The sequence below is a fragment of the Calypte anna genome, chromosome Z (genome assembly GCF_003957555.1).
Source record: "Calypte anna isolate BGI_N300 chromosome Z, bCalAnn1_v1.p, whole genome shotgun sequence".
Classification (NCBI taxonomy): domain Eukaryota; kingdom Metazoa; phylum Chordata; class Aves; order Apodiformes; family Trochilidae; genus Calypte; species Calypte anna.
Window position 1 is genome coordinate 27,349,997 of NC_044274.1, and position 16,061 is coordinate 27,366,057.

A 16,061-nucleotide genomic window follows, 5' to 3' on the forward strand; every position below is an offset into this window, starting at 1 on the left:
CTAGGATAAATACTAATTTTAAAATAAACTTGACATGTATCTCTACTTAACACAAAACCAAGAGGGAAAAAAAATGTCTAAAATGCGTAAACACGAAAAAGGGAAAAACTTCCTTAGCATACTATACAGAGATAAGTGGAACAGTGGATATCATGGCCTGTAAGGGACACAGGGTAAATATCAACAGCTAACACAGGCAAGGAAAGCAGCAACACTGCAGCAGCATTAAAGCTATTCTCAAAGGCCAAAGAAAGCCTACATCATCACTTGCCTCCTACCTCCATATATATATACACACACATGTATAATATATATATAAAACCCTCTGCAAGTGAAGATATCTGAGGGGATATGTTGATTATATTTAAATTATATATTATATATTATTATGATTTTTTGACCACTCTGGACAAGTTTAAGATTAACTATTAGCAGGTATCTATCAGCCTAATAAGGGAATAAACCTCCTATTTTTAAAAAATAAGAATAAAAAAAGGTATGCTATGTCTATATGACTGCTTCAGATGCAAAGTTAGATTAAAACTACATATACACACATATTATATACATTTAAATTTAGAGGTCCGAAGACAGCTTCCCCCAAAAGCTCACAAGGACCAAACTTTACTAAGTTTTTCAAATAAACTGATTAGAGGTTTTTTTTAAACAGTACTCAGTCTGCCTAATAGTCTGACACCTTCAGGAATTAGGCAACTAAGTTTTATTAGCTTGCCACTTGCTAGAATTGAATACTAACATGAGCAAATACAGCATTTGCTACCTTTTAAATGAATCTTAACTCTTCTGTAAGGAAAAAAAAAACTGTTATCACTTGATTTGTACACATAGCAGCTCTTGTATCTTAATTCATGTGGATTATTTAACTTCTAATACATGTTTACCTTATTTCAGTGAATGCTCATGGGGATAGCAAAATGTCAGTTTCAAATGAATACTCCAGAGCTACATATAAAGAAGTAAGGCTGCTTAATACAATGGAAAGATGCAGATAAGAGAAAACAGTCTCTTAATATATCTTCTATTTTAATTTTAAACACAATCCAGCATTTATATACTGTGATTTTTTCACTTTATAAAAATTAAGACTTTGCTCACAGTATTATTCGATCAAGCTCTTATTATGTTTTCCACTGCTTCTCTCAAACGTAGCATATTAAGGATTAAAATGCTGTAAAAGCACACAGTAAACAGACTACTTTACTTGGTGTAGCTGAATTACTGGTATGTGAGAAAATTCCATAATTTTTAAGTGCTGTGTATTCCTTCAACTAGACATAACAGTATTAGCACAATACACCAGGCTACCTTTTAATTAATCTATTAAAAATATTTAAATTTTACCTTATTTTTTCAAGAGAAAATTACAAAAAAAAAAAAATGTCATAAGAACCTATTAAGTAGTAGAAACATGCACATTGCTAAAAGATTCTCAGATATGAATCATAATGTCTACTAAGTGGTACATAAATTATTTACCTTGGTTGTGATGTCAGCTTTATAACTGTCTTGTGCGGCAAAGAATCTTGGGAAGACTGGACATCATCCTACAAGAGAACATCTTTGAATTTGCTTTATATATGTAGGTGAATACACTTAAAACATATGGCTTTCTCTACTAAGTACTTCAGATTTACAAAATGAAAAGGCACTTTGATTAGCTCATTGCAAAACTTTTACTTTCATTAAATGTCACTCATTAGATGCCATTTCAAAATTGTCACTCCCATGTTTTAATTTTTCCATACAAGACATCATCATTACCAGTGTCCTTCCAATTATGGATTTCTATTATCTTTCTATTGCTACAAATACTAAAACCTTACACTCCTCTATATTTTGCATATACTGTAACAGTCCTACTGGTTAATATAATGTTGACAACTTTTCAACTGAAGTGCAAAGCTCCCAGTTTCTGTGAATATTCCAAAACATCCCCAAAATGATGTTTCTCAAACTACTGCCACTTCCATGCAAGTTTTCTTTCTGCACTCAAAGAAATCAGGTTAATGGTGCAATGTTTATATAGCTTTACTTTATAGGCTGGATCTCTTCCTATTGGTTGGACCATTCAGGTTTGATCAAACAAAATCTCTTGGTTTTCAGCATATTGTCTTCCAAGCAATCTTTTTGTTTGTTTGTTTACTACTGCGGGTTGTGTAAAATGTACACGATGTACAAATTTATCCAATTACCTAATGAGAAAACCAAAATGATCCCATCATATCTCTTTTACAATCTCCTTTTTCCTGACTTCAAGAAGGTTAATTTTCTTCTGGTTGTACCTACTATTTACTAAAATGCTGCTACAGTCACTTGCTGTGGCTTTGACAAGTGTTTTTTCCTCTTTGCCTCTCAAAGTTAATAGCCATTTTCGAAGTCCTGGCCATTTGTCTTTCTCAGCTCTCTCATGAATTTTGAATGTTTTGAACTTGAAGGAATTCTGCAGTGAGTTTCCTTCAGCCAAAAAAATACCATGGTGATACTTCAAAACAACCACCTTTGAACTTTCTCCTTGCTCAAAGTTTGCAAAAGCTTTTTTGTAAATATCCTGAAGTTCCTCCAAGAGCATGCCACAAATCCCACATTAAAAACCTGTTGTTGTGGTAACCAAAGTACTGCAGGCATATTATGCTGCAGTTACTGTATATTGCCAATAAATCATAATCTACTTCTGTAATCACCTTTTTTTTCCATTTTATACAACTACAATAAATTCATTGAATAAGAACTTTGTTTTTCATTTCTCCTTTCACAGTGGTAACAGTGGGCTTGACTACTATGCTTCTAGGCAACATACAGTTTAAACAGTAATTAGTACTTCAACAATCCAGTCTGGATTAATACCAAATCCAGACTCAAAGAACAGGAACAATGAAAGCTCAAAAAAGAAAAAAAAACAAACTTCAGAACATCTTCCAGGATAGCTCAGAGCAAAGTTAAAACTTCACTGACTGCAAAATACTCTTACTTTATGCAAGTGAAGGTGCACATTCGTTTTGTTAGCCTTTTGTTAGCCAGCCAGGGCAAAAAGGACTTATTCGTGGCGTATACCGACACAGCACACACCCAAAGGCACATACATGCACAGGCATCAAAATCATAAAATGTTCTTCACAAACTAATTTAACAATTCTTATTTTTAAAAAAAATACATTGGGAAGGAAGAGTAATTTGAGGTAGGACACGTAGCATACCTGAGCCAGCAGAATATGTGCCATACTATCTATGTTAGAAGTGTGAGGTAATCATATACTAAAGACTGTACTAATCCTGCTACATGCACAAATAAACTGAAGCATGTAATTTCCTCTCTGTTTCAAGTATATTAACTTAGGTAGACTTCCTAAGACTACCTATCACTCAGAGAAGAAAGCCTTTGTTCAGAAAGTGAAGAAACTAAGAATTTTGAAAGGAAATAATAAAGCAAGTTTGTTTCTTCAAGGTGGTCTTCACTATGAAATGGATCTCAAAATGGTATGCTGACCTGAGCATCAGTAGATTTCTGATTTAAATAATTTCAGCCAAGGAAAAAAGCACAAGATCTTGTGTGGACCTGGTCTTGCAAATTCAGCTTATGCTTATATTCATTATAGATGTTCTTGTATTACTACATTTCTTAAGTAATAAGCAAGGTCACATCACAGGACTGCATACCATTATATATGCCCTTATCATATGCAGGTCACTGAAGTCACTAACGAATTTATGTCCACAAGAAAACCACCTTTTAGTCAGATTCATGAAGTGGAAAAAAAATAAACTACTTTAAATGAGTGGGGTTTTTTCAGCATTACCTGTTGAAGTTTTCACTTTTTACTTTCCAATATCCTTAATTAATATGAAGAGACCAGCAGCATATTTTTGAGCAAGTACTAGCAGCAAATTTCATTCTGACTTTTCCAGGCCACTCAAACTACATTTAAAAGACATAGCTCACATTTTATTTTTGGAGAAAACCAAGAAAGATAGCTTACCATCCTCAGGAATGGAGTTAATGTGTCATAATTATAAGCACCTTTATCCTTGAGGATAAGAATATGAACAGAGTCAATTATTACTTTCTTCAAGTTCATTATTGAATGGAAAAGCCTGTTAAAAATTTTAAAGTCTTAGTTAGTTTTCAGGTTTTATTCAATGTGATAACATCAAAATTAAAAAGATTAAAGAAATCAGAAGTATGTTTTAAAGAAAAAATGTAATTTTTAATATTCAAATAGCATGAAATAAAGAACAGTTAGTTGTAATGGTCGACCAGAATGAAAAATTTGGAAGCGTTCTAAATTTTATTATACTCCTGACTTTCACACTGAAAATGAAGTACATCTCCACCCCACTGTTATGCTACAAAATATATGCCCTCAATATATCAAATGCTTTTTCAAAATACTTTTTCAAAATAGGAAAGTTTGTGGATTTTGTATTTCATTTCCAGTATCTGTGAGGGAACAAAGGTCACAAAATCAAGATTACCTTAAAGCAGGATTAGAAAAGCAACCAGAAACACAAAAATTTAAATTACCATTGTTTCCATTGCTTCAACTGCAACAGATGTTACATACTCTTAATTATGGAAAGCCATGTAACTTTATATATAAAGTGAAAAAAGCCTTTGCCTCCCATAACCACATGCATTTCACACTTTTATACCTTGATTACACCTATGCTTATAGAGGAAAAATACAGAATGTGAGGAATTTAAAAACCCATGTCATTGATGCTGTTGGTTTAAATCAGTAGTTTAAATCAAGAAATAGTACTTTAGAGGTGTTTAAAACATTAACTTATTTAACAGACATGCACCTTTATCAATCAAATTTACTACTGCTTAACACTTTATGATCTTCTGAAGAAATGAAAATACAACATATACACACGTAAGACATACATACATAGATCCAACACTCCAAAAAATTCCACAAAGTTGCTAGCAGAATAACGGTCAGGACTGAGAAAGCAGGCACCCACTAGATTTAAGAGCATTTATCAACAACAGTAGAAGATGGAAGCATTAAAATGATTCCTCACATTGAAGGAAAGTAGGTTAAAGAGGATGTGGGTTTTTCCAAGGTATATATGCTTAAATTAGCATATCTCTTGATCATCACTTGGCACAGACAGATATAAAATGTTCCCTTACGCAAAATGTATTGCAGAAATTGATAGCTCTGTTAGTAAAGAATTACCAGGACCACATCAACTCATGTTCTGAAACATCAGAAATTTTGTTTGGGCATCAAATTTTTGTGTCATAGAATTAAAAAATATTTCATTAATGAAGAGTACAGGTAATCAAATCCACTTCACTTGCAAAGCAAAACTACACTTTCAGTACTGAATGTTTTACTAGCTGTAGCATATCTGTATATCTGAAGTATATAATTCTGTTTTTAAAAAGCAAAGAGAAAATTTAAGTTTATATGTTTATAATAAATTACCTAGTGCCATAATCCACAACTACCCAATCTTTGGACGTTCCTGTAATAGCATCATGATGCTGGAAGAGCCCAAGGTTCCTTCTAGCTTCTGTCAGCAATTTATAGTTATCCCCAGAGGGAAATATACTCATCTTCTCAGATTTACTGGACTGTACCAAAGCCAAAGAGTAGAGGATTTCAGCTGCCCTGGAATTGAAGAGAATAATAAAATATTTATGTAGGTTTAAAAAGCAAAAAGCAATACACATTTTACTTGAAGAATAAAATGATGGTTTTACATCTTTCCTTATGCTTACTTGTGTGAGCTCTTTAAACTTTAATCTTGCACTTTTTAACCCATTTCTAGATTCAAAGAATTAAAAATCTCTGCTGCACTTCATCAACAACTAGTTTTACACCTTGTAAGCTTCCTGCACAGCTTCACTGATGGAAAATAGAGGTCTAAAATAAAAGTGTGCCAGTACAAAGTACCACTTTCACAAATGTGGGAGGTATATAGATCTGATCTTGAAATTATATATGAGGGTAGACTGCCTTACATACAATTCTGTAATTCCCATTTCAAAAAGTGATGTATTGAACAAAAAAATATCTTAAAGAAATATTTTTAATTGGTATATTCTATATAGTATATATTCTGCTATTATGCTTCCAGGGAAGTAAATTCTCCTAAAAACTTGGGAGTTTATGCACTTGAACAGTGAGAACACTGGATTCAAAAACCCACAGACTGAACAAAATGCAGAGAGAGCCCTTCTCTCCTATTTCTAATGCAAATCTTAGCACCAAAATATTACCATCAGGTTCTCAATTGCTTCATGAAAATCTATAATTTTACAAAAAAAATCAACCCTATAACTGCCAGTTGTAATATCTGACTAACAAAGATGCCTACAGAAATCCTAGAAAACCATCTATTAACTTTTCCTGTTTCCTTTCCCTAGAATGTTACAGTCCTGTTTTGCTAAGTCTGACAAATGTCAGATTCCCTTTGAAACTTGAGCTTAATGAACGTTACTCTATTATTTGAAGAAACCAAGATGATACAAACTTCTGTTATAAAAGCAAAAAACAAAATAACACATTTTCTTGAAACAGCAAGTGCATGCATTCAACAAAAAATAATTCTTAACATATCTTTCACACCATGCAGTGATATTAACTATTACAATGAAATATACATATGATGAAATGAGACTGTACATCCATAAACCCATAGGTCCTGATGGGATGCACCCACAGATGCTGAGGGAACTGGTGGATGTCATTGCTAGGCTGCTCCCCATCATCTTTGGTAAGTATCTGGGAACAGGAGAGATGCCTGAGGACTGGAGAAAAGCAATTGTCACTCCAGTCTTCAAGAAAGGCAAGAAAGAGGACCCAGGTAACTACAGCCCAGTCAGCCTCACCTCCATCCCTGAAAAGGTGATGGAACAACTCATTCTCGACACTGTCTCCAGGCACATCAAGGACAAGAGGCTTATCAGGAGCACTCAACATGGCTTTACCAAGGGGAGGTCATGTCTGACCAACCTGATAGCCTTCTATGAGGATATAACCAGGTGGATGAATGATGGCAAAGGAGTAGACAGAGTTTATCTTGATTTCAGGAAGGTATTTGACACTGTCTCCCACAGCATTCTTGGAGCTAAACTGAAGTGTGGCCTGGATGATTGGGCAGTGAAGTGGATCAGGAGCTGGTCAAAGGACAGAAGCCAGAGAGTTGTAGTCAATGGGATGGAGTCTAGTTGGAAGTCTGTTTCTAGTGGAGTCCCTCAAGGGTCAGTACTGGGACCAGTACTATTCAATAGATTTACTGATTACTGAGACAAGGGAATAGAGTGTCTTCTTAGCAAGTTGGTGATGACATACAGCTGGGAGGAGTGGCTGACACACCAGAAGGCTGTGCTGCCATTCAGAGGGACCTGGAGAGACTGGAGAGTTGGGCATGGAGAAATGTAATGAATTACAAGAAGGGCAAGGGTAATGTCTTGCAGCTGGGAAAGAACAACCCCAAGTACCAGTATAGGTTGGGGTCTGAGCTGCTGGAGAGAAGCACAGAGCAAAGGGACCTGGGGGTGCTGGTGAATGGAAGGATGACCATGAGCCAACAATGTGTCCTTGTGGCTAAGAAGGCCAATGGCATCCTGGGGTGCATTAGAAGGGGAGTGGTTAGTAGGTTGAGAGAGGTTCTCCTCCCCCTTTACTCTGCCCTGGTGAGACCACATCTGGAATACTGTGTCCAGTTCTGGGCCCCTCAGTTTCAGAAGAAACAGGAACTGCTTTAATGAGCCTAGCACAAAGTGACCAACATGAGGAAGGCAGTGGAACATCTTCCTTATAAGGAAAGACTGTTCAGCCTGGAGAAGAGGAGACTGAGGGGTCACCTCATTAATGTTTATAAATATGTATGGGCTGAGGGCTAGGAGGATAGAGTCAAGCTTTTCTCAGGGGTGACTAACAGTAGAACATGGGGCAATGGTTATAAACTGGAGCATAGGTGGTTCCACATAAATATAAGGAAAAATTTTTTCCTTGTGAGGGTGTCAGAGCACCGGAACAGGCTGCTCAGGGAGTTTGTGGAGTCTCCTTCCCTGGAGACATTCAAAGCCCACATGGATGTGTTCCTGTGTGACCTGCTATAGGTGACCCTGCTCTGTCAAGGCCTAAGTGTAACACTTCGAACATTCCAAAGTTCCAGTTAAAGCACGTCAGAAGTCACTGCTTTGATAACATTAACTATTTTTACATTCTTCTGCCAGTAAGATACTAACCTTGCTTTGTATCACTCCTCTCAACTTTGGTCTTAATTTTTTTTTCTCCTTCCTGGCAGTCTCTAGCTTCTTTCTTCCATGCTTTCCCATATGTAAAATTTTTCTCCTTGATGGTCATCAAGCAATGCAATGCTTTGGAAGTTACGTTGCATCATCTCTTCCAAAACACCTTTCTATTTTCTATTTTTGTGCTCTCACTCATTAGAAATTTCTTAGTCTGTCTACTGCTTTCATTACTTCTTCACTAATTTTCTTGATTTTCTCAGATCTCTAACTCTGTATTCTTCAGAGTGTAGAGAGAAGGCCACTTTCACTACAAGATAAATATCCTACAGTATACTGTGTATGCATAGTACCTTAGCTTTGTCCCAGGTATGCAAAGCCTTCACTTTACCAGAGTAAAGACTTGATTACTTGGAAAAAGGAAAAATTCTGCTGCTGAGGTTTTTCTTCCAAAAGATACTTGTATTGTCTCTAAAGCTCAACCTTCCACACTTTTCTTCTTTCTTTTACTGTTGCAGCAGCCATTATAACACACAAAAACCAAAAAACAAACAGAGCAAAAATACCCTGTAAGAAATTCTTAAAAAGATTTCTCTGCATTACATAGGTCCTTCTCTAACACTAAAAGGTCTGAAGAGCATATAGAAGCCCTACGCTAGGTGTATTTTAAAGAGTTCTCCCAGAAGACAAAAAGTGACCTTTGACAAATGATCCTCCTAAGAATAATCTGTTAGAAATAGAGTTTCCCATTTTTAGCAATAGATGAAACATCCAGGGTTTCCATCTATCCCAGATTTTTTTCTGGAGCCTTAAAGACACTTAGATCATTTTACTGGATGTCTTATCTACAGTTGCTGCAGGAGAGAATCATTTAAATACTCTATTACCAAATACAGCATTAACTCCCTTTGAAGAAGATGCAAACACTTTTCAGAAGAGCAGTACCTTCCAAATCAGAGGTCACTTCACAAACACTATTTCTGACTGACTTTCAACAGCCTCTGAAACCCTTGTAAAACCTGCACCTTGTATTTTTCTCTAGAAGAGTCCACAGTATAGTCATAATGACAGATGGATCTGACAGTCACCCAAATCTGGTACAGAAATAAAATGCATACTACCACTGTTTTTAATGACATCAGTATTTGCTGATCACTTGTAACAGTATTTAAGTATTAAGAACCATTGAATCTCTGTGAAAAAAATTTTCTTCTAAAAAATTATTTATTTGGATTGAAAAAATACCATTGAATGTCTGTGAAAAAATTTTCTTCTAAAAAAATGGATATACCAACTAATCTTGTAACAAGACCTACATTTGGGGGCCAGTAGGCTACCATTATTGTTAATAAACTGTGTATTTCAAAATTTCATCTCTCCAAGAGATAAAGAGTACTTACACCTTCATTTCTCCCACATTCCAAAACCTATGTGATCAGTTCACTGAGTAGCAATGCTCACCGTAAGTAAGATTCCATGGCTCTGTCGAGTCGTTTGTAGAAGGGTCGTGATGTAAAGTACCCACTCCAGTAATGATGATCTCTGTCTGCATAGGTGAAGAAGTCTCCACTTAAAACAGGGAAAAATGAACTGCTGCTCTGTCCTATCAAATTGCTTTCTTTACGCAGAGCTTCAAAGTAGTCTGATAAAGTTCCAAACTGGACCTGAAGGAAAATTACTAAAATTACTAAAACAAAGTCTCATTTCCTTTATTTAAACATACATGGAGAATTAATATGCTTGTTTTTTTCACATACAGTTCAGAAATAGAGTATTTCAGCAGAATTATACTAGAAATCCTATCCTGAAGAGCTTGAAGTTTTTCCTGCACACTTTCCAATCTGGTTGAATAGCTCTCCCAGAAGCATTTAAACTTCATTTCAACTCAGCACAGGAAACATAAAAAGACCCGCTGAAACAGGTCACGAGGTGGGCCACAAAAATGATCAATGACGGAACTAGATGGACCTTTAAAGGTCATTTCAACCCAAGTCATTCTGTGATTCATGAAATAAGAAATACTTTATTTTTAAAGTATAAATCAGTTTCTAAAACGCAAGCTAAATCTCAACAAATAAGCAAAGAGTTCATTCATGCCTTATGAGTAATGCTCTAATACATAAGTTAAGGAGTACCTCAATATTCTGGAAGTACATGGCTGGACTAAATAAGAAATTTAAAAAGAATAGCAAAAGAATAGCTGCTTTGAGTTTGCATTTTCAAAATTAGCTCTGTTGTACTACAGATCTCCAATATACACTTAATCCAGGATGACTGTTGATTGAAAAATAACATTTAATTTCAGCAGCTGTTTTTTAACTATATACAAAGAAATAGTGTTTAAATACATAACATGAGGAAGTTTCAAAATTCATTACCTTCTGGTCATTTTAAAAAATACTCAGACAAACAAGGCAGTAACAGCCCTTTTCAGGGCAGCTCAAAAGACTGTACCTTCAAGCTTGAAGGGTACAAAACAAAAAGCAAAATAAAAAAGACAGCGGAATTTGTGTCAACAGTGCTAGCATTGAGAAATGTTGTTAAAGGAGGCATAGACAGCAAACTGATTTTTGAATGAGAGTGGAAAAACACAGCAGGCTACCCCTAGTGAAAGTAGTAATACCCCAAGCATCTCAGCACTTAAAGACACGTGAACTCTTCCTTTATATAGTCTAGGTTCTTAGAAGCTGAGTGTGACCTCTTGCCTGTGGAGTTAAAATGCACTGGGAAAAGGGCAGCAGTGTGGAAGTCCTCCACCTCAACTCACATTTACATCAGTTTAAAAACCAAACAAAAAAGCCTCCAAATAATAAACATGCAAATCTCCTCAGGAAACAAAAAATCAGAAAGAAAAAAGTGCAACTAAATAAAGACACACTCCAGTGCCAAGAGTGCTCCAGCAGAGCAAAGTACTGGCTGATAAGTAACACAGAGCTCCACAGTTAAAAAAAAACCCAACCAAACAAAAAAAACCAAACCACAACTTTTTCCATGAAGAGTTTCAAAATACTGAGATATACTGTTTTCTCTGAAAACCAGAAAAAGCATAATATTTACCTTAACATGCCATTCAGGGTGAGAATTCATATAATCAAAGAGTTTCTGATAATTCTGGAACTGCTGATCCCATTCTGAGCTCTCAACATAGCGAAAATCATCCCCTAATGGAGCCAGCAGAACTTTAGTACGGAAAAGCTTAGACTTCTTTCTGTATTGATCTAAAATCAGCCAAGCCCTTGGGGAGGGGGAAAAAAAAGGCACTTTAGAAAACAGAAGAACAAATATCAGCATGTGATTAAACAATTCTTAGTTATCAAGTTGTGCATTACAGTGACCCTAAACAAGAAATACAAAGCTATGCTATCTCATTTTGTAACAAAAAGCTGGATGCAATTCCCTGGACTGGGACACAGCACTCAACTTTCTGTTGTTGCAAACACTATGCTAATTAAATCCTCCAATAAGCTTATTAAGCTTCACTCAAGCAGTAGGTCAGTTTGCATCAGTATGTTCCTGTGCCAAAAGCAACCTTCATTTTAGATTATGTTAACGTGTTTTATATTTAGATAACAATCCTAATCCTCTCCAGTTCCTATTTACAATTACAAACAAGCTGTTCTCATCCCCTCTGGATCTTCATGTCCTTGACAGAAAAACTGCCCATAAATTAATACTTGAGGAACTCAAGCCTTTAAAAAAAAAAATCTAAAAAATAAATCCAGCAGAAGTTCACTGCTAATGATAACTGCTACACCTTCAGCCAGCTTCTTACCTGAGAGCCAGCTCTCTTCAGCTTTAAGCATGAATTGAAAAAAATTAACCCCACTGATATTTTGCTTTTGCCTTTAAAAAAAACAAAAAAACAAAAAACCAATCAAAAAACCCACACATGGCTTCACAAAAAAATGCAGTATAATTATCCTTTGACATGAATTAACTCTAGCAGGGTAAACCATCAGTTCTATCACTAAGGAGCAATAGAGTAACAGTTTCAGGTCTGATGTCTGGGTTACTAAAAAAGTCCATTTCCCTCCCCACACTCTCAACTGCAACCACTATTAAAATCTTCAGATACTGACCCTCTCTAACTAATGTTATGGAAATAATTTTACTAGACAGTTTAAACTGTAATAACATATTTTAAGAAAACAGGAATACAAATGACAATTTTGAAGAGAAAACAGCAGCAAAATCCAGATTCAAGTCAGCTTTTCCTTTCTACAATGACTTTAACTACTTTGAATGGACCTACTTGAATATTTGCTACAGAAACTTTTATGTGAGAAATGAACCTAGTCCAATATATTTCAAAGCCAGGCAGCACTGTCCAGCAAGTAGGTGTTTATTTGTTTATCAGATTATAGAAGTACAGAGTAAACACAAGGTCTGACTGTACTCTGGAGAAAGGAAGGGGATACAACCCCTTTAGTTAAGGATCTTCATAATCTTGCCAAGACTAAAATAGCCACAAGCAGTGGCTCTTCTCCCCTACAGTTGGATTTACAGTTCTGACTAGCAAGTATTTATGCTTGAATGAGTATTTTCAATGACTTTCAACAGGTTGCTGATTTTAACATAAAGCCTTCATCTTCACTCAACTAACAACAATTGGCAGAACACAAGACTTTGTACTTCTAACCTCTGGCCCAGATTAACCCAAATTCTCCACGCAGCCTGTGGTTGAAAACATGCTTGAAAAAATGCAAAACTTCAGGAAAGATTACAGTTAATGGGATATTCAAATTCGACATCTCTCTTCAAAGCTCTGCTCTAGTTTCTTTCCAAATCTACTGAGAAATTCATTGTGGAATCACGGTAAGTTAGGGGTTGGAAGAGACCTCTAAAGATAATCAAGTCCAACCCTCCTGCCAGAACAGGGCCACCCACAGGAAGTCATGTACAAACACATCCAGGTGGGTTTTGAATGTCGCCAGAGAAGGAGAATCCACAACCTCCCTGGGCAGCCTGTTCCAGTGCTCTGTCACCCTCACAAGGAAAAAAATTCTCCTTGGGCTTACATGGAAACTCCTATGTTCAAGCTCCTATCTCTTGTCCTGTGATTGGGCATAATTGAGAAGATCCTGGCACTGTCCTCCTGGCTCTCTCACTTCACATATTTATAAACAGTAATGAGGTTGCCCCTGATTCTCCTCTTCTCCAAGCTGAAGAGATCCAGCTCCCTCAGCCTTTCCTTGTAAGGGAGATGTTCCACTCCCTTAATTATCTTGAAGGCTCTGCACTGGACTCATTCAAGTAGTTTGCTGTCCTTCTGGAACTGAAGGGCCCAGAACTGGACACAATATTCCAGACATGGCCTCGCCATGGCAGACTAGAGAGGGAAGAGACCCTCTCTCAACCTTCTAACCACTCCCCTTCTAATGCACCCAGGATGCCATTGGCCTTCTTAGCCACAAGGGCACATTGCTGGCTAATGGTCATCCTTCCATTCACCAGCATCCCCAGGTCCCTTTCCTCTTAACTGCTCAGTCCCCACAAGCTCAGTCTCCAACCTGCACTGGTACCTGGGGTTGTTCTTTTCCAGATTTAAGACTCTACACTTGCCCTTGTTGTAATTCATTAAATTTCTCCTTGCCCAACTCTCCAGCCTGTACAGGTCCCTCTGAATGGCAACACAGCCTCCTGGTTTTTCAGCCACTCCTCCCAGTTTTGTGTCACCAGCAAACTTGCTCAGAAGACACTCTGTCCCATCATCAAGGTCATTGATAAACATGTTGAATAGGGCTGTATCCAGCACTGATCCTGGAGGACTCCACTACTCACAGGTCTCCAGCTGGAGTCTGCACCATTCATCACCTCTCTTTGGGCTCTGTTGTGTAGCCAGTTCTTAATCCATCTCCCTGTGGACTCTTCTGTCCCATATTTCCTGAGCTTGCTCCCAAGGATGTTATGGGAGACTGTGTCAAAAGCCTTGCTGAGGTCAAGGTAGTCTACATCCTCTGGTTACCCTGCATCTACCCATTCAGTCACAACACCATGGAAGGCTATCAGATGAGTCAAGCATGACTTCCTCTTGGTAAATCCCTGCTGACTACTCCTAATAACCTTCTTCTCTTCCATGTGCTTAGAGACAACCTCCAGAACAAGCCACTCAGATTATAACTGAACTCATAAGACCTTTCTCAAATGAAGAAAAGCCCTTAATATCACAAGATTTTCTTTAATGCAAGAATTCTAAGTGTTTGGCAAGAAAACAGCAAAACAATTAACTTGTCTGTTTTTGACCTTTGTTATGTCAAAGTAAGCAAAGAAGTAGTCACCCAGGCTGTGCAGGAATCACAAGAAGTTTTGCAGCAGTTACAGCAAATCCTATGTGACAGGTTTGACAATGGTCACTGCTTCTCAGTCCCTACTGCTTAGGACCATACAGCACATGAAGCACTAGGGACTCAGTCAGCACTCAATTATCTCAAATAGAAAACCAAATCGTTTGGTTGCATTTTGCTATTCAGGTAATTTTGTGTAGGAGATGGCTAAGCACCCAGGACGACTACATCCTAAGACAGTGATCACAGATTCTTGAGGCTGACAGTCACGAACATTAACCTCAATGCAACAACAGCAGTGTAATTCTGAACACCAGTTGCATGTTTTGCAATGTGACTGACCATTAAGGGAAATAGGTTTATGGGTACAATTAGGCTTTTAAGCAGTTCAGGATGAAAGGGCAAGTTCATTTTCTACTCCTTCACTAAAGCATATAACTTGCAGTATAGACTTTTTCCTATTTCCATGCATTGGAGAGAAAGACATAATACCAAAACAAGCTATGCTTCCTCCAACAAAACAACTTCCATTTAGCCAAAAAAACCCAACCAACCAACAGATATTTTCTCTTGCTGGTGTGAAAAGATAAAATTTCAGCATTTAAACATATGGGTAAGAACGCAGTGGCAGAAAAGGGAAAGTGCAACAACAGTCTTTGTAGCCTACACCTGTTATGAAATGCAATTAAAAGCCCTGTAGGCTTTCCAATTAGGCTTTTGTTTCTTTCCTTCCAGCCAAGTCACTAAAGTGACAAGGGAACAACAAATGGTGGTTACTTGTCTTAAATTTTCACTTCTGTATTTCTTCTGTAAATATGTGTGTGTATATGTGTATGTATATATGTGTGTATTAGTACTGAAATCCAAAGCATCTGTCCTAGCTGAGTATTCAAGATCTTTATTAATTTTGTTGTATTTTATTAATTTTGTTGCAGCTCTAGTATTGAAGAAATGTCAGTTAACTGGGTATTTAGTCAAGATAAAACTTTTAAATCAAAGTTGAGGTTTCCTTCACATTTGATAGGCAGTAAGTCTGCCATAATGATTATTCCATTAGCTCTATTGTTCTCCTGACACCTTAAGCTTTCATTTTTCTACTTTAAAGAAAATTATTTTTTCCTACCACGATTTCAATTTCTACCTTAAAATACAACATATATTCTGCTTTGTTTTGTTTTTTTCTTTGACAAAATTTTGTAATTGGATTTTAGTGACACAGTATTCAAGACTGTCAAAATCCATACTCAGAAAAAGGACATGCAGCCAACCAACAAATCATCACACCATGATTTCAAATCTTCAGCATCTAGACTAGAACCAAAAAGTCACCCTGCTATTCTTAATTTATATGTTATACGCAGCAATTCACAACAATTGTAAACACCTGAAGTTTCTAACTCATGTAGGGATGACTTCAAGGACTGAAGATAGTAACAGGACCATAGATTACAATCTTCTTCTGGAAAATCCTTCAGCAGTTCTGTCTTCCCTCTCTCTCTTTTTTTTTTTTTTTCCCTCCTCCCAAAATTGAAGAGCAGTTTTTT

The 16,061-nt window shown here is 36.7% G+C and overlaps 1 protein-coding gene across 1 annotated transcript in view; it reads right to left on the bottom strand.

Moving 5' to 3' along the window:
- The window catches only part of MAN2A1 (mannosidase alpha class 2A member 1), a 101,319-nt gene that overhangs the window by 43,478 nt on the left and 41,780 nt on the right, over positions 1-16,061 (bottom strand). The window contains exons 8-12 of the mRNA XM_030467652.1: positions 11,291-11,468; positions 9,695-9,897; positions 5,457-5,642; positions 3,996-4,110; positions 1,498-1,565 (exon numbers count right to left, since the gene is read on the bottom strand). Coding sequence (XP_030323512.1) covers positions 1,498-1,565; positions 3,996-4,110; positions 5,457-5,642; positions 9,695-9,897; positions 11,291-11,468 — 750 coding nt within the window. The remainder of the gene's footprint in view (positions 1-1,497; positions 1,566-3,995; positions 4,111-5,456; positions 5,643-9,694; positions 9,898-11,290; positions 11,469-16,061) is intronic.